This window comes from Oryx dammah, unplaced genomic scaffold (genome assembly GCF_014754425.2).
Source record: "Oryx dammah isolate SB20612 unplaced genomic scaffold, SCBI_Odam_1.1 HiC_scaffold_5, whole genome shotgun sequence".
Lineage (NCBI taxonomy): Eukaryota > Metazoa > Chordata > Mammalia > Artiodactyla > Bovidae > Oryx > Oryx dammah.
Genome location: NW_024070189.1, coordinates 71,169,400 through 71,187,955, shown reverse-complemented (window position 1 = coordinate 71,187,955; position 18,556 = coordinate 71,169,400). Strand labels below are relative to the sequence as shown.

General features: G+C 48.5%; 1 protein-coding gene and 1 non-coding gene across 6 annotated transcripts in view; both read left to right on the top strand.

Moving 5' to 3' along the window:
• Positions 1–1,447: 1,447 nt before the first annotated feature.
• Positions 1,448–1,554, top strand: LOC120864905. The gene has a single exon (XR_005721256.1). It is a non-coding gene; the product is annotated as a U6 spliceosomal RNA (small nuclear RNA).
• Positions 1,555–8,390: 6,836 nt separating this feature from the next.
• Positions 8,391–18,556, top strand: part of NSD1 (nuclear receptor binding SET domain protein 1) — a 147,822-nt gene continuing 137,656 nt past the window's right edge. Inside the window, exons 1-3 of one of the 5 annotated variants that reach the window (XM_040240477.1) lie at positions 9,085–9,260; positions 10,385–10,498; positions 11,239–11,328. In XM_040240477.1, coding sequence (XP_040096411.1) covers positions 10,469–10,498; positions 11,239–11,328 — 120 coding nt within the window. In that variant the 5' untranslated portion in view covers positions 9,085–9,260; positions 10,385–10,468. Of the gene's footprint in view, positions 8,465–9,084; positions 9,261–9,328; positions 9,346–9,588; positions 11,329–18,556 lie in introns of those variants that run through there. The other 4 variants (XM_040240475.1, XM_040240474.1, XM_040240476.1 and 1 more) reach the window with 4 other exon arrangements.

The window sequence follows — 18,556 nt, the reverse complement described above, 5'->3', positions numbered from 1 at the left end:
GAGTCTGGAATACATCATGCTCAGTGAAAGAAACCAGACATAAAAGACCATGTACTGTTTGATTCCATTTATATGACATGTCCCAAACAGGCAAATCCACAGAGATAGAGAGTAGATGAGTGGTTGTTAGGGCCTAGGGGAAGGGAGGAAGTAGGGTGTGAGTACAAAGTTTCTCTTTAAGTGATGAAAGTGCTCTGGGATTAGATAATGGTGATGGCTGCAGGACTTTATGAGTGTATTAGAAACCACTGGGGAATTCCCTGGCACTGGTTAGGACTCTGTGCTTCCACTGCAGGGGACCCAGTTTGATTCCTGGTCAGGGAACTAAGATCTCACAAACTTCGAGGTGCAGCCAAAAACTATTGTTTTAAATTAATTTAAAAAAAGAGATCACTGGATTGCACATTTTACTTATTTATTTATGTATTATTTTATATATTTTTCTATTTTTTGGCTGTACCACATGGCTTGTAGGATCTTAGTTCCCTGACCAGGGATTGAACCTAGGCCCCCTGCAGTGGAAGACCAGAGGCCTAACCATTGGACCACTACGGAATTCCTGGATTGTACATTTTAGAAGGGCAGATGTTATGGTATGTGAAATATATCTCAATAAAAAGAAAATAAAGAAATAAGTAGGGAAAAATCAGATAATTTCAGGGAATGGTAGTTGCTGTAAGTTACCTCAAGAGGAAGAGGTAACAGAGTGACCTGGTGTCAATTGGAAGTCCTCAAGTTGAGGGAGGAGCCAGGGAAGCTTGTCTGTAGAGAGACTCTTGAACTCATAGACAGAAAGTGTCCTGGCAGATGTGGGAATGGAATCTTCCAGACACAGGAACACAGACCCTTAGGTGGAATAGTTTACTCAAGACAGAGTCCCTTCTACCTTTAGAAAGTCTTCCCTCCTAGCCTCCAACATCCTGCTGTTCTACATGGCCATCTGTTTTCCATGATTTTTGCCTAAGGTCTTTACCTGAGGGCTGTGAAGATTTTTCAGATTATTTGGAGCATAGTTGTTTTTCCAATCGTGGTTTTTGCCTAAGGTTGTCACCTGGGCATGTGAAGACTTTCCAGATTTTTCTGAGTTTAGTTGGAGTGAAGGGTCCAAATTTCCAGACCTTTAACTTCCATTTGAACTCCTTCATCTGCCTCAGAAAACACCTCTCTTCAGTCCCTTCAGATGGCTTCCTGCTCGTGAGAGATGCGCCACATCCCAGCCAGATGAATCTCTGTGGGCCAAGCACTCCAAAGAGAGGGTCCTGGAGAGCCCTCAAAGCTTCCTAAGGACTTATTTCATCCAGTAAACTCAGGGCAGGGCTTTAGCCTTGTCTGTCAGTCCTAGAATTAGAACCCAGCAAGGGCATGGTTGTCATGGGGATGCATATTATAATGTGCTGGTTTTAATTGAGAATGGAGTCAAATCTTTTCTGATCGAAAATCAGTGTGAGTGCTTGCTTCAGCAGCACGTATACTAAAATTGGAATGCTACAGAGAAGATTAGCATGGCCTTAGTGGAAAGATGATATGTAAATTCATAGAACACTCCATATTCTTATATTAAAAAAGTCAGTCTCAGTTGGCTGAGGCATTTGATGATGGGGCCCGGTTTTGCCATTTTAGACACATGAGACATTTTCTATAAATTGATAGAGCTGTATCTACAGCCCCAGGGCTTTATGAGCACATATATAGTATGAGTGAGTATTAGTTGCTCAGTAGTGTCCAACTCTTTGTGAACCTATGGACTGTCTTATCCTACTGGGCTCCTCTGTCCATGGAATTTTTTTCAGGCAAGATCACTGCAGTGGGTTGCCCTTTCCTTCTCCAGGGGATCTTCCTGAACCAGGGATCGAAATTGTGTCTCCTCCAGCTCCTGCATTGCAGGAGAATTCTTTACTGGTGATCCATTAAGTGACTGCTGCTGCTGTTTCAGTCGTGTCCGACTCTGTGCGACCCCCATAGACGGCAGCCCACCAGGCTCCCTCGTCCCTGGGATTCTCCAGGCAAGAACACTGGAGTGGGTTGCCATTTCCTTCTCCAATGCATGAAACTGAAAAGAGAAAGTGAAGTCGCTCAGTCGTGTCTAACTCCGTGCGACCCCATGGACTGCAGCCCACCAGGCTCCTCCATCCATGGGATTTTCCAGGCAAGAGTACTGGAGTGGGGTGCCATTGCGTTCTCCCATTAAGTGACTACTGGGTGTAAACTCTGAGCCTTCGACCACTTGCCAGAACAAGACACTGCTTCTTTCTCAGCCTCTGTTTTCATATGTAAAATAGGACAATATCCTCTTTTTGCAGGGAGATGATGGGTGGGTCGGTGTAAAATGGTGACCCTTAGGCAGGCAGAAGGTACAGCGCTCTCCTGGCCACCAGCTGCAGACCTCCTCCTTCCTCTGACTTCATCCCCCTTCCTCCTCCCAGAGCCCTGCATTCTTCCACATCCCCCTTTCTCACCTGGGAATTAGTACCTTCAGAAGTGCTTGTCTGGAAGCTAAGGGTGCATCTGAAAACTCAAGTGCTCAGAGGAGAGGTTTGGAATGGAGGGAAGACTGACCTGTTGGGCTGGGGAGCCTGGTGGCATCTGAAGTGGGTGTCTCATGGGCAGCTGCTCTGTGTGAGCCCTCGTGCCATGTCCTGCCTACATTGACATATTCAATCTGCCCAATGACCTCATTTGTGAGGCTCAGGAAAGGAAAAGATTTGCTGATAAGTGGCCCCGCTCCGGTTTGAACCCACATCTGTCTGACTCCAGATACTATAGGCTCTCATACTTTCTGAAAGTCTCATCTGGCACAGAGGCCTGAGTGTTCCCCAAACATCCCTGAATCCTTTGAGGGATGGTTTGACATGACCAGGTGGTCCATGTGAAAGTGAAAGTCGCTCAGTTGTGTCCCCCTGGACTATAGCCCACCAGGCTCCTCTGTCTATGGGGTTTTCCAGGCAAGAATACTGGAGTGGGTTGCCATACCTTCCTCCAGAGATCTTCCCAACCCAGGGATCAAACCCAGGTCTCCCATGTTGCAGGCCGATTCTTTACCATCTGAGCCACGAGCCATAATTCTTCTGTCATTTGAAGACACAGACTTAGGAAAGAGGTGATCATTAGGAAGTGTTTCCTGGGCACTTACTCTGATCTTCATAGTCCTGGGCTTGGTCACTGGTGGTCATAAGGGACTCACCAACTGGCTTGGACTAATATGTAAAGCCAATAGTTACTGCAAGGGCTCATACAAGGGAAGAAAAATGACTGCCTACAAGGGAGGAAACAGGGAAGGCTTCCAGGAGGAGAAATCTTCTAAACTGGGCTCTGAAGCAAGTTTGCATGACAGGGGAAAAGGCAGAGGAGTGGGCCTGAGTACAGGATGGATGGGACGTGGCCTGTCCTGGCACGGTGATATACTGGGCGGCCGGGAAATTGAGGAGGGCAGGAGGGCAGAGATTAGAGGCCACTACACTTAGGACTTTGCAAAGAGAACATTTGAAAAACAGAACACTTGAAGGTGAAAACTTGAATCCTTGGGGCTAAGGCTACAGGGTCAGGTTAGCTGACAGAAACCTGGTATTTTGGGGAAGAAGGAAACTGCTGGAGGGCTGTATGGCTCCAAATGCCAAACCTTCCTCAATCTTAAGTGGAAGCCTGATCCAGTTCTGGAGAAACCACTCGGTGGGACAGAAAGTCTTAGACTCGTCACAAGGAGTGGTTGTAGTATTCACCAGCAATGTTTGGGGCTAATCAGCACAGGCCTCCAAACCTCCCCACAATGCCTGGCTATTTCATCAGAAAGCATATGCTGCTCTTGTCCAGCATGGCTGAAGATCTTGAACTGGGAGTTGGGGTGGGAGCTCAGCTCTGAATAAGTCACACTTCCTCACTTCCTCCCTGGAAGATGGAGATAACAAGAGTCCCCTTCTCAGGAGTAGATGAGAAGTGTCTTGCAGACACTTCTGGCACAGAAGAGAAGCCACAACTGTTACTGTAACAAAACAGTCCTAGCATACCCCAAGGCAAAGCCCTTTTGTTTCTAGAGGAGGTAGCCATCTCTTCTGGGCACTGCTGGCAGAATGAGCTTTCAGCTGCACAGATGAGATTCTTAATCTGCTTCTTAACCTTCCATGGCTCCCTACTGCCTTTCCAGTTAAAAGCTGAATTCTTTAGCTTAAAAAAGAAAGTCCTGAATTGTCAGGTCCCTGTGGCTTTCCCCATCTCCGTCTGAGGCCTCTTAACTGCACTCGTCACCTCTACCGCTCCCGCCTTGCTCTAGCCTCTGACCACACTGAACTGTGGTCAGTCCCTCCTCCCTCCAAAGCCCGGTTTCTGCTGGAATCTCTAACTTATCCCCTCCTTTCTTAAGCTATTCCTGAATATCCTTCTGAGTTCCCTGTGAATGTTACTTCCATGGAAGGCCTTCCCTGACTGTCTCTGAGCCCTCCTCAGCTCCCCCAGCACCTCTGGCTTCTCTCTCAGTGTTCAGCTCTCTACCTTGTTACTACTTCTCTGCCTTTCCCACAAGACTCTGAGGGGGACACAATGAGTATCTGCTGAATCAATGCATAGCCTTTTTTTTTTTTTCTTCCTAATTACAGAGCTTACAACCCCATGGACTATAGCCCGCCAGGCCTCTGAGGGGAATTTTCCAGACAAGAATACTGGAGTGGGTTGCCATTTTCTACTCCAGGGGTTCTTCCTGACCCAGGGATCAAACCTGTGTCTCCTGCATTGGCAGGTGGATTCTTTACCACTGCACCACGTGGGAAGCTATATCTGCTGAATTCATGAATGAAAAGGGAGGGCAGTTCTAAGAAAAAAGGAGTACACTGGCAGAATGTCTCTATAGGTATCTCTTTCAGCAGGTTACCAGCATTGGTAATTTACAGATGAAGAAACTGAGGCTAAGGTAATCTCACTCTGCCCACCACTCAAATTCCAGAGCTCTTAGGCACAAGGCACTGTACTGGGCCTTCTCACCTACTGTACCCGGAAGGTGTGTTTGCCAGGAGCAGAAGACGTGAAACGACAAGACTCTGAGACCTTGCAGAAGGGCTTAATCTCTCGGGCCTCATTTCTGCATAGGGCAGCTAAAGGTTTAAAGGAACTCATGCATGTCAAGTGCCCAGCATGGTGTCCAGTATACTGCATAGACTCAGCAAGTATTTACTGATTCTAATCTCTGTCTTAAGGGTGGGAGGCACAGGCCCAGTTCCTTGTGCTGAGACCAGGAGGGCAGGCCACAGCCCTATCCTTTCTTCCCCTACTTCGGGAGCCAGTGTCCTTGTGAGAATATAGGGTCCTGTGGGTCCCCTCAACCAAATGCTGGCCCCCAATAGGTGCTTAGCCTTCTGAATGGGAGTCACCAAAGGAAGCTGCTGTGGGTGAGACCTCTGTAGCCAAATTCTATTCTGAAGGCAGGAAGGGACCCTTGAGTCATTCCAGGAAAGTCCAGGAGGTTTTCTCTGGGATTCTAGTCTTTTCCCTAAGACCATCATCAGTAAGCTGTTCATCCCTAGCTGCCTGTCCTCCTTTAGCTCCTATGCCTATTCTGTGTGGGGTAGTGGGAAAGAATCCACCTTCTAATGCAGGAGACACACAGGGGACTTGGGTTCGAACTCTGGGTTGAGAAGATCCCCTGGAGGAGGAACTGGCAACCTACTCCAGTATTCTTGCCCGGAAAATAACCTATGGATAGAGGAGCCTGGCGGGCTACAGTTCATGGGGTTGCAAAGAGCTGGGCATAACTGAGCACTCAGGCACTAGACCTATTCCGTGGGGCCTGTGAAGTTGGAGAGAGAGGTTTGTTTAGGTCAGTGATGTCTAGAGGTCAGCTCTGGAGGAACCATTGTCCTTGTCCCTCTTCACACCTTTGCACCTTTAACTGTTTTTTCCTAAGTCTGGGGGCTTCTTAAGGTAGGGATCTCATCCTTTGTTTCCCCAGCATCTAGCAAAACTGCCTGGAATACAAAAAAAAAAAAAAAGGTTGCTGAAAGAAGCAATGAAACATCTCAGCATTTATCAAGTATGTAGTCCGTATAGGCTCCAAACACCTTTCCTTGCCTTGCAAGAGCCTCAGAGCCACCCTGTGCATTGGAAATCACAGGTGAGGAAACTGAGGCTTGTGGCTTTTTAACTGAGTGGCTCAAGGCCATTGAGTGGCACCTCAGGATGGTCATGGGAGAATAAAGGGTTGCAAGTAATCTGAATTGGGGCAGTTGATAGGAGGTAACTGTCAGTCAGAAATGACTAGTTCAAAAGATTAGGTGCGAAGGAGTCCCAGGTGGTGCTAGTGGTAAAGAACCCGCCTGCAGGAGACCTGAGAGCGCTGGTTCGATCCTTGGGTTGGGAAGATCCTCTGGAGGAGGGCAGCCTACTCCAATAGTCTTGCTTGGAGAATCCCATGGACACAGGAGCTGGGCAGGTTACAATCCATACCGTGACATAAAATCGGACACGACTAAAACAACTTAGCATGCACGAAGGAAGAAGGAGCCAGTCAGAGCTCCCTATTGAACTGACTAGAAAGGATTAGCAGGACTCACTCCTTAGCGGAACAAAGGGCGGGTCCTTGCAGGGCGGGACCCTGGAGTGCAGACCCAGCTCTTCTTACTCACTGCCAACCTGACTATGCACTTGGGAACAGTCAGGATACCTCATTCTCTTCAACAGAAAGAGGCCGCCTGAGGTCACAGTGCTCCCCTCATCACACTGGTTCCAGGGGACACCTTCCTTCCAAGACAGCCTGCTTGCTTTCTTGGCAGGGATGCATCCCAGCACTCAGATGTGGTAAGGACCTGTTGTCTATCTCCTTGGCTGGTCTGTGGGTCTTGGAGAGAAGGAAGCTACGGGCATCCTAAGCTCCAAGTCTACTGGGGTGAAGGCTGGGGAAGGTTGAAGGACGGAATTTAGGGAGCAGCAGGCGAAAGCCAATACCGCGCAAGACAACGCCAAAAGTGCCTTTCTCCCAGGTGGGCTCGCTATTAACAGATAGAAGGATGGCGGGTAAACACTCCACTGAGGCAATAATTATGCACATTTACTAAGCCCTAGGAGGAATGGTAGTCACGTGGCTCTCGAGGGCGGCGCCCTCAGCTTTGAGATGGAGTTAACACTAATCACAGAAGGCTTTCTGGAGGAGGCGGAATTTTTTATGGCGGTCGTTTGTGATTTTCTCTGAACATCGAGGATGAACTTAGCACTCTAGGGACCAAATAGGTACCCAGGTGAGCTTTTTGTCGGGGAGCAAGTCGGGAGGGGGAGGGGGGGTTAGAGTTGGATCGGGTTAGGCGTAGGGCCTGGGGGACGTCGGCGTCGCGGGGTCATTATTTGGGTTTCCCCACCTGCCCTCGCGGTGTCTTTGGTGATTGGACGCAGTAGGCCAGTGCTGCGGGGCCCCGGGTACTGGGTGCAGGCCTCGAGGTGCCAGGCGCCCGAGGGCAGAGCGCCCCAAACCAGGAATTAGGCAAGCAGTCTTGGCGGGACCAGCTCAGCGGTCCGCCCTCCCAGCGCTGTTCCGCCGGGGTCCCGATGCCCGGCCCGCAGGGGCGAGGCGCGCTCTCCCCGGGGAGCAGGGCTGCGGAGCAGGCGGCCTGCGCGGGGCGGAGGTGGCACGAGAGGGCCATCTGCCTGGGTGCAGAGAACTGCAGCGTCCGCGGTGCGAGGCTCGGCCCCTCCGGGCCCCCAGCCCGCGTCCACTGCCCCGCGCGCACACACCTACTGACGCCCGCCCGCGCCCCCGGCCCGAGTCCCAGTGCCAGGCCTAGACCCGGACTAGGCGCGGGAGGCGGTGCAGGGATTAGTGGACCCCTCCCCCAGCGCTCCCCTCGCCCCGCCCGGGGCTGCGAGGACCCCTGGGCCCGGGGGTGACGAGGGAGCTTCGTCCCGGCGGTGCCCGGGCTCGGGACTCGGCCTCATTGGGCGGGGGCCGCACCGCGGCAGGCCGAGGTGCGGGCGCGCTGTCAGATTACTGCCCGGCTCGGGTGCGGGGGGTGGGCTCAGCGCGGGGGTCGCCTGGCCTCATCCCCCCACGGAGGCCAAGGCTGGGCGGGCAGTGCCCGGGCGGGTAACCCGACCCGACCCGGCTCCCGGGAGCCGCTCACCCCGCACGGCCGGGCAGGGGGAGGAAGAGGAATGGAGGGAGGGGGAAGGGAAGGGATGGTGGGTGAGGGGCTGTGGGGACCGCAGGGCTGAGTCCCCGGCCTGTCTGCGCTGCTCTAGGGCGGCTGCCTTTGGCGCCCGGGACGAGCCAGCCCCCGGCCTCGCGGGCGTCGGGCCTGCGGCAGGAGGGAGCCCTGGGGTTGCACAGGCTTGGCTCGGGGAGGCAGACCCGAGCTGCTGCCTCCATTTTGTTTCCTGCTCTGCTTGGTCTGTGGTGGTGGTGATGTGGGCTTGGGGTGCGGCCCGGCAGGGGGTTCACCTGCGGCCGCGCCTGCTCGGGGTTTGAGGCCTCGAAGACCCCAGCCCAAGCCCCCAGGTGAGCCCCGCGGTAGGAGGGGGGTTGCCTTGGTCTCGAGCCCGAACCGAGCGGGCTGAAGGCAGGTGCCCAGTGGATAGGGAACCCGGGCTGTAACCTAAGATGGAGGCCGGGACTGACGCGGGCCCGAGCGGGGCTGGCGGGGCGGTCGGACAGGCCTCAGCCCAGCCAGGTGCCGCCAGGGCTGGGGCTCCAGACTGGTAGGGTTCTGGAGACGTGTGCAGCCCGGGGCCGGCGCAGCTCCCCGAGGTAGGTGAGGGGATCGGAATGCCACCCACGACGCCCGCAGGCCCCGACACTCCGGGGAGGCGCGCGAGGCCCCTGGGGAGCCCGCCTCAGGCCCCGCCCGGGCAGTCGGGCCGGCCCGTAGGCCCGGGCCGCGAGCGGGCGCGCAGGGGGAGGGGAGGGGGCGGCAGCGGCGGCTCCGCTGATTGGGTGGCGCGCTCGCGAGCCCGACTTCACCCGCCCTGAACCCCGAAGAGTGAGGCAAAGGAGCGCGCGCCTTGGGGGAAGGGGTGCGCGCGCACTCGGGGCCCCAGCCGCACGCGGGCCGGCGCGAGGCGCTCGGTCGCACGCGCCACCGCGGGGGCGCGCGCGGTGGGGGTGTGAGGAGGAGGAGGCGGCGGCGGAATAGGCCGGGGCAGGTCGCGCTTGCTACCTTCTCTCCTGAAGAGAGACGCGGGGGGAGGGGGGTGCGGCGAGCGGCTCCACGCTCTCCCCACCGCTCCGCTCGCGCCCCAGTGTAATGAGGGTCACCCCCTCCCCCCAGCCGGCCCGGGAGGGGGCGCGGGGCACGGTAACTAGTGCGCTGGGGTGGGCGGCGGGCTGGCGCGAGCGGATGGGGGAGGCGGCCGGGCGGGGAAGATGGTGGTGGCCGTGAGGTGAGGGGCGCGGGGGAGGGCCGGGCGCGGCGCAGGGTTGGTGGCCCGCGGCGTTGCAGCCGCAGGCCCCCTCCCCCTCCATCACTACCAGCCGGGCTCAGGCCTAGCCGGCCGGGCCTCCGCGAACTTCCTCCCCGCGCGGCCCGTGCCCCGCCGGCCTCCCGCGCGCACCTCGGCCTCCGCCTCCCTTCAGGTAGCCGGCTGGGGGGCACGGGGCCGGCTGCCCTCCTGCAGCAAACTTTGCTTGGTGCTGAATATTGATGAGTGCGATCGGCTCGGCCAGGAGGTGCTACCGGCGCTGCGGGAAGGAACGCGGCCCGGGCAGGCGGCGGCGGCGTCGGCAGCAGCCATGTTTGTCAAGCTGTAGCAGCTGCTGCTGCTGCTGCCCTGACTCGGCTTCACCGACTGCCTCCGTTTCTCCCCCTGCCGCGTTCCGGCCTCTGGGCCTGGAGCTGTGGACCAAGCAGGCCTGCGATCAGAAAGGAGAACTTCGGGGTGCACCCGCTTCGCCGACTTGCTTGCGGCCTGAGCACGGCCACTGCAAAGGCTCGGGCGCCAGTTGGGGCGCAGGGTGCAGCGCTATTGTGACCGCTGCGCCCGAGCGAGCCAGGAAGGATGGGGGGGGTAACCTTTTTGTGCAGCGTCCCGGAGCCCCCCTCGAACCCTACAGCCCCCTGCTTTTGGGAGATCCGGCTGCTGGACTCCTAGCGGGGGAGGGGAAAGACAATCCTGTTTGAGATTTGGAAATTTCTACTGCCAACGGGATTTTAATTTTAGATCAGCCCAACTGCCCACCAGTCTGCAGGAAAAAGGGACGGGCTGTTTCCATGTGGCAAGATCTACCCGTCTCCGGGAAGATGGAGTTCGCGGAGGCTCACCGAGGCTGTTTTTCCATCGTCAACTGGGGAACTTTTTCCACCCGTGGAAGTGCAGCAGAAAAGCATTGAGGCCACTAGGCCTTGAGAAGTGGCTGCCATTTTGAAGATAAGAGTCAAATGGCCCATTAACCCAGATTAATTGCGGTGTTTTTGGATTCCAGGTTGATGCTGGCCCAGGATGGATCAGACCTGTAAACTACCTAGAAGAAATTGTCTGCTGCCCTTTTCCAATCCAGTGAATTTAGATGCCCCTGAAGACAAGGACAGCCCTTTCGGTAATGGTCAATCCAATTTTTCTGAGCCACTTAATGGGTGTACTATGCAGTTATCGACTGCCAGTGGAACATCCCAAAATGCTTATGGACAAGATTCTCCATCTTGTTACATTCCACTGCGGAAACTACAGGATTTGGCCTCCATGATCAATGTAGAGTATTTAAATGGGTCTGCTGATGGATCAGAATCCTTTCAAGACCCTGAAAAAAGTGATTCAAGAGCTCAGTCGCCAGTTGTTTGCACTTCCTTGAATCCTGGTGGTCCAACAGCACTTGCTATGAAACAGGAACCCTCTTGTAATAACTCCCCTGAACTCCAGGTAAAAGTAACAAAGACTGTCAAGAATGGCTTTCTGCACTTTGAGAATTTTACTTGTGTGGACGATGCAGATGTAGATTCTGAAATGGACCCAGAACAGCCAGTCACAGAGGATGAGAGTATAGAGGAGATCTTTGAGGAAACTCAAACCAATGCCACCTGCAATTATGAGCCTAAATCAGAGAATGGTGTAGACGTGGCCATGGGAGATGAACAAGACAGCACACCAGACAGTAGACACGGTGCAGGCAAACCGCCATTCTTGCCATTAGCTCCTCAGGCCGAAACGCAGAGAAATAAGCAAAGAAGTGACGTGGACGGCAGCCATGAAAGAGCAGCCCTTCTCCCAGCCCCCCTTTCACTAGGAGATACAAACGTTACTATAGAAGAGCAATTAAACTCAATAAATTTATCTTTTCAGGATGATCCAGACTCCAGTACCAGTACATTAGGAAACATGCTAGAATTACCTGGAACTTCATCATCATCTACTTCACAGGAATTGCCATTTGTAAGCAGTTTTTGGTACAACTTAAATAGATACATTAATGTATATATACAGGCAACTTAAAGGGAAACTATAAAAACCAGTTATAACTAATTGGTTTTTGGTTGTTTACCAGTTCACAGATGAAAGCTTATTACTAATGATAAGCTCTTTGGGAAAATTTTACTTTGATCTAAAATTTTTTCTGTCTTATATGAGTTTGATTCTTTTCTGATTTTCCAAGTTAACTCTCCATTGAGGAGTGGTTAAGAGTTAAGCTTTTAAGGGCATTTGATTTTCAGAATTAAGTTTTCAAGATAGAGATATACATTTGTTTAGCTTTTTTTTCTAAAAGTGGCCTTGGCTTTGCCTTGGTTGTGTCGTGAGTACAGGAATCAGTGAATTACCTGGAGTCCTATTTTTGCATAAGGCATGGGTTATATTTTTAGTTGATGGGATGACTTGCAGGTTGAAATACATTTTGGGTTCACATTCAGGGTAGCTCAGATGAAAAGGCCTTTTTGGACATCAGTCAAAATTTAAATTAGGCTATTTTTTTCTGAGGTACGTGTTGTACAGCATCCTATGGTAACAGCCACCATGAGAGTACGCTCTTGAACCTTCTCTGCTCTTAAATTTTGAAGCGTAGTTATGTGTGTGGTATGGGTGTATGTGTATGAAAATGGGAAAAAATGTACTTTGAGTTACTCAGTAGTGCTACCTACTATTGTTAGATTGTGGTAAATGATACTTATTTTTTAAAAATCTGGTCTTCACCCAGAATTTTTGACTGTCCCTAGTTAGCTAAATGACCAGTTGACTTCACTTACCCTGTTTCATCACTTTTAAAATCTGAACCAGCTTGATTGTTAAAAGATTCCTTTCAACTTTAAATATTTGATTCTGATTTTGTTTCTGCCCAGACACATTGTCATGGTCATCTGTTATGTCACCAAAGAGGATCCCAGTCCCTCCCAAGATGTCTCTGAAATACTCTGTAAAGATTTAGATAGAAAAAACTTTATGGTGTGTGGTGATAGTTTGAGTGCCTTAAATGTTCATTTTACTATATAGCCCTGCAGTTCTTTAAAATTTAAGAGTGAGAATGTGGGTGTGTCGCTTTTGTTTCTGTTGATTCATATCTTAAATATGCTTTAGTACTACTCCTTGATTTCTTAGTTTGGCAGTTGCAGATTTAAAAAATTTGTTTTGGTAGTTATTTTGAGTCTGTTTTGTCCTAGATACTTTTTAGGGTGGATAGGCTGTGTTGGCAGCCTATCAGCAGCAGTTCAGATAAATCCTTCCTTGTTACATTGAAATGTATTTTACATGTATATAGTTCTGTCTTTACATAAAAACTTAGATCGGAAGGTGGAGATACATGTTTCTCTAGAAGTGTAAATCTATGTGGTTCTTATCAAAGAGGTGTCATTACTGGTTCTAAAATACTAGAGCCTTTAGAAAAAACGTTATGCATCTAAAATGAGAGTTAAACTTGTATAAGTATAGAAAAATTTTCTTCATGTAGAAAATAAAATTACTCAAAGACTATTGACTTGAAGAAACCAGTATCTGTTCTTTTTTTTGACCGTCTTGCATGTGGCTTATTGATCTTAGTTTCCCTGACCAGGGGCTGAACAGTAACTGTTCAGTCTTAGTTCCAGGCCACGGCAGTGAAGTCCTAACCACTGAACGCCAGGGAATTCGAATCTTTATTCTTTTAAGTCTTTCTTACAGATTGTGTATAAATCTAAATTGCTTCATCCAAAATTGATTGCTTTCATTTTCGCCTTTGATATTTTCTGAGAATTTGAAGTGAAGTCAGTCTCAAAATGCAAATTTAGTTGAACAGTAAGCTTGAGCAAAGTGTAATTAAAAGAAATTCTATATAGCTGCACACTTGATATATTCAGACTATTCACAGTGACTGGTTGATGCAGCAGGTGTGGAGAGCACTTACTCTATATTAGAGTCTGTGCTTAGGGCTAGAAATTTTAGAAAATCTTTTGGACATGCTATTGTTTGATACTGTGATAGAATTAAGATTCTCCTGGCAAGAGTAACAAGTACTTATTAGGATTTTAAAATGAGTACTTTTTAGGATTTTAAACCCTCTGTCTGGAACTAGAGAATGACAACATAATTCAACATTGTATTGCCAGTTGTTTTTGTACAACTAGCTATCAGCAGACTGTTTGTCTCCTGTCATAAAGGAGCAACCTCTTCAGTTCACCTTCATTCTCTTCAGTTACTTTTTCTGCATACAGTGATGTGAAATGGTTCTCACTATAGTTAATAATCCTGACCTGGTGTTTTTGTATTTAATTGGGTTGATACTGTCTAATTTCTGCCAGTGTACATATATAGTATACAGTGCTTTGTATATTGTAGGTGCTTGGAAAAAATCTTCAAAGAAGGTTGGTTCCCAGAGCTCCAAGTTGTAACAGGCAATAACTTAGTTTTAAGTGCTTTGGTCTGTATTGTCTCATTAGGGCTTCATAGCCTTGCAGTAAAAAACAAATGTCATGGAAGGTCTAGGTCTGCCTTAAAGGTACTTAAGATTATTGGGGATAAGACTGAAAACTATTGAAATCATAGAATTATTTGAGTACTCTTGGTTTTCTTTAGGGACTTTTGAAGGTCCCTGACTCTCTTGCCTGGGCCTAAAGTGTCTCCTGGCTTTTTTACTAGGCTGATTGCAGCAATTGTTTGTTTGATGTTCTTCCTCATTTAGGTATTTTATGGAGGTAAAATTGAGTTAATTTATGCTGTGGCAGTATTCATGAATTTTGGGAATCCTCAAAGTTCTTAGGATGTAGGCAGCCTCCAGAGTAGTCTAAAGTATCTATTAGTGATTCAGTTTATCTGAAGAAGACCACTAAAAATGAACACAATTAAAATTGAGGACTAAAATTTCACAAGTAAATAGGAACAGGTTTATTTAGATTTTACATAGAAATGTAAAATTGAGAATTAAAAAAGACAGTTTTAAACCTTCATCAAAATTTTGATTATGATGGCAACTGTTTTTTTATCATAAGGCTAGAATCAAATAGGTTTTTATTTTGGCTATGGTGCATCTGCATTGCTGCACACTGGCGTTCTGTAGTTAACGGCGAGCACAGGCTGCTCTTCGTGGCGGTGCTCAGGCTTCTCGTGGCGGTGGCCTCTCTCGCTGTGGAGCATGGGCTCCAGGCGCCCGGGCTCCAGTAGGTGCAGACCTCGGGCTCTGGAGTGCTGGCTCAGTAGTCGTGGCGCAGGGGCTTAGTTCCTCAGTGACTTGTGGAATCCTCCTGGACCAGGGATCGAACCAGTGTCCCCTGAATTGCAAGGCAGATTCTTAACCACTGGACTACCAGAGAAGCCCTCAAGTAGGTTTTTAAAATTTTTGTCCAGCAAAATTGTACAGTAGGTAGATGGCATACTTTGCTTTACTTCATTTTCTTACCATGATCATAAGGATAAATTTTTATAAGTATTTAAGGAGGACTTAGTCTTAACTAAGGTATTCTTTTAAAGAAATGTCCACTGTGCACAGTTTCAGGTGTATACCAAAGAAGAGAAAGTGGTTGAATTTCCATGTACTCCTCACCAAACTTAAAGAATTCCTGATATTTTGCCAATCTTGTTTTATCCTCCCTCCACAATGTCACTTCACTAACTTTTCTTAATCCTTTGATGTTCAGCATCTCTCTTTGAAGCTCTAGTCCTGTTCTCCTTGTCAGTTGTCACTTGTTTATTGGTTGACCTAGATCACCTTTTTCTTGCCTTTAATTGGAGTAGTTCTTTATTATTTGCATTGACTTTAAGAAACACAGCATCTTTGTGCCAGATTTGTTTGCAGTTTTACCTTGTAATTGATTTGCACTGTAATACTAGCTTGTGCTTCATTAGGTAGAGACAGACACTGTATTGTATGTGGGATGGATGTTAAATAGAGACTTTTTTGGGAGCTATTTCAAAATAGACATCTCGATGTTGTGACAGTATACCCCTGTAGAGTCTTGGAGATGCAGAAAATATGAACCACCCTCTGTACTAAGTTCTGTGCTGTGGATGTTCAGGTGGTTAAGGAGATCAATGGAGAGGTGAATGAAACCTAGAGCGATCAAGGCTCCAGTAAAGAGTGGGACTTCAGTTCATTGACTGGGTTGGGTTTGGTTGGGTTTAGAAAGGTACTTTGGATAAAAAGAATTAAGTAAACTTAGTATTTTCACCACCCTACTCCAGTACTCTTGCCTGGAAAATCCCATGGATGGAGGAGCCTGGTGGGCTGCAGTCCATGGGGTCGCACTGAGTCAGACACGACTGAGCGACTTCCCTTTCACTTTTCACTTTCATGCATTGGAGAAGGAAATGGCAACCCACTCCAGTGTTCTTGCCTGGAGAGTCCTAGGGACGGCGGAGCCTGGTGGGCTGCCGTCTATGGGGTCTCACAAAGTCGGACACGACTAAAGTGACTTGGTAGCAACAGCAGCAGCGGTATTTTCACAGGGTTGGATAGGATGAATGTCCTCAGGTAATGTGGATGGTTTAGTTGATCAGTTATGTCTGACTCTGTGACCCTGTGGACTGTAGCTCGCCAGGCTTCTCTGTCCATGAGATTTCTCAGGCAATAATCCTGCAGTGGATTGCCATTTCCTCTTCTAGGGGCTCTTTCTGACCCAGGGATCAACTCCTGTCTCCTGGATTATAGGCAGATTCTTGACCAGTGAGCCACCAGGGAAGCCCGTCCTTGTGAAATAGGGCCTAGAAATTCAGATTGGCATTTGATGTTGATGTGATAGAAACTGGGATCCAGTGAGGAATTTCAGCTGAGAAGTGACACGATGAAATCTGTGTTGGGGAAATTTTGGCTGGGAGAGAGTAGAGGCAATGTTAGGTTGTGGAGTCTTGCAGTAGTAATTAAAAATTAGAATTGAGCAGAGTCAGTAGTAGAAAGGGGGTAAATCTGAGAGATTATTTCAGAGGAGAGAAAATTGGCAGCCCTTTTAGGGTTGCCTGGACTGGGAATAAAGTTGGAGCCTGGATTTGAGGAATGAAAGAGATAAGTACAGACTCTGTTCAAGGCTTGTTGTGTTGGTGCCTGAGACAGAAATGGGGTTCTCTCTTCCCTCTTCCTTTCTCATCATCTCAGCAATTCTCTGCTTCCTCCTTTCCTGTCTCCACACTTCTCAGCTTCTGCTCTTTCTCTGACTCTGTCCTTGCTGGTTCTCTTCATTACTTTCTCCTTTCTGCTGGGATCTTTATTCTCAGCCTTCACTGCATCACTTTTTCTGCCTAAAAACAGAATGACATCTGTCTAAAGAATCTTCCTCTATCCTCTAACCCCTGTGATTACTTCCCTGTTTCCTGGGAATTTCTTGAGAGTTGTCTACTTTGTTTACCCCTCCTTAAAGCCCTGTGGATTGGCGTCGCTACTCTGTTGAAACTGTTCTTTTCTAAGTTACAAGTGGCACCTCCAGACTTATCCTACTAGATGTGCAGTGTTTTGACCACTACGCCTTTAAACAGTCCTTTTTGGACTGCTTGTTCTCTTTTCTTCCTCTTTTCTGTCATTCTCTGCAGTCTTATCTGCTTTTATTAATTCACTTCTCTGCTGTGTGAAAACTCTTGATCTGACTTCTGAGCTTCAGACCAAGAAACAAATTTCCAGCTGAGTTCCTCTTCCACCTGTAGCATACTTAACCTACTTTTGACCATCTCTTTTTGCCAAACATGCTTTTCCTTCTGTCTTTTTAAAAAATATTAAAAAAAATTATTTCTTTTCATTTATTTGTTTGCCCATGCCAGATCTTAGTTGTAACATGAGGCATATTTGATCTTCGTTGCAGCATTCATGATCTTTTAATTGCAGCCTGTGGGGGTCTTTTAGTTGCAGCGTGCAAACTTGCTGCATGTGGGATCTAGTTCCCTGACCAGGGATCAAACCCAGGCTCCTTGCATTGGAATCAGGGAGTCTTAGCCACTGGACTGCTAGGGAAATCCCCTCCTATCTTAATGATGGCATCATCCTCCAGTTCTTTTCAAGGTTGGAAACCTTGGAATCACTTGTTTATATGATCAAAATGAACTTGAGTGCCTTCTCGATGCCAGGCACTGCTGGTATTGAAAGATACAGTCTGCTTTTAAGGAACTTTACCATGCAAGGAAGACTGGTGTAAACAATGACAGTACAGAATACCACATGGCCTGGTAGAAGTTATAGAGCAGTACTGTGGGAGTTTGGAAAAAGTCATGCCTGGAGTAATGTGGAAGAATTTCATAGAAGGTTATATATATTTAAGCAGAGACAAGCCAGTAAGTAAGGAGGAATAAGCACATGAAAGTGGCAAGAAATTCTTTGATAGGAATCTGAGAGGAGCAGGGTTGTCAGGAGATAAGTATAAATATAGGCCTTGTATTCCATGTTATAGGGTTGAATTTTTATGCTGTTTCCATTCTATTATGTTATCTTTATTACTGGTCCTCATATTGTTTTTCTTTCCAGTCTTTCTAGAGAGACAGAATTACCTTTGACCTTCAAAATGAGAAATACGAGGTGAGGTCTCTGATGGGGCTTCCCTGGTAGCTCAGATGGTAAAGAATCTGCCTGCAATATGGGAGACCCGGGTTTGATTCCTGGATTGGGAAGATCTCCTGGAGGAGGGCATGGCAATCCACTCCAGTATTCTAGACTGGAACCCCATGGACAGAGAAGCCTGGTGAGCTACAGTCCATGGGTTTACAAAGTGTCAGGACTGAGCGATTATAAGCACACAAACAAAACACAGGTCTCTGATGAAAGCTTTACCTTCAGTGCCTAACTCTTCTCCCCATTTGCCTAACAAATAAAGCCCAAATTCAGTGTCTTTGATAAGACCTCATCTTGACTTTCCCAAATCTCATATGCTAAACCCAAGATATCCTGGCTGGCCTGAGTTCAGCCAACCTGAACTATTAGTGGTGGCTTACTTCATAGTCCCCTGGCTTATGCCTTTCTCTTCCTGGTCTAATTTCAGCATTTAGTATCTTAACAGTGTGTATGTAGTGTGATGCTTTCTTTGTAGCAGACACTCAGTGTACTTACGGAGTAGAAGAATTAATGGTACTATTACAGAGATACAAGTTGGGAAGGGGAGTAAATTTTAGGTAGGAAGGTGATCAGATGGTGAGCTCTTATCCTCAATGTACCAAATTTCAAAACTTCAGAGATTTTTTTTTTTTACTTCATTCCCTCATGCCATCAGTTTCTAAGGGCTTTGAATTTGTG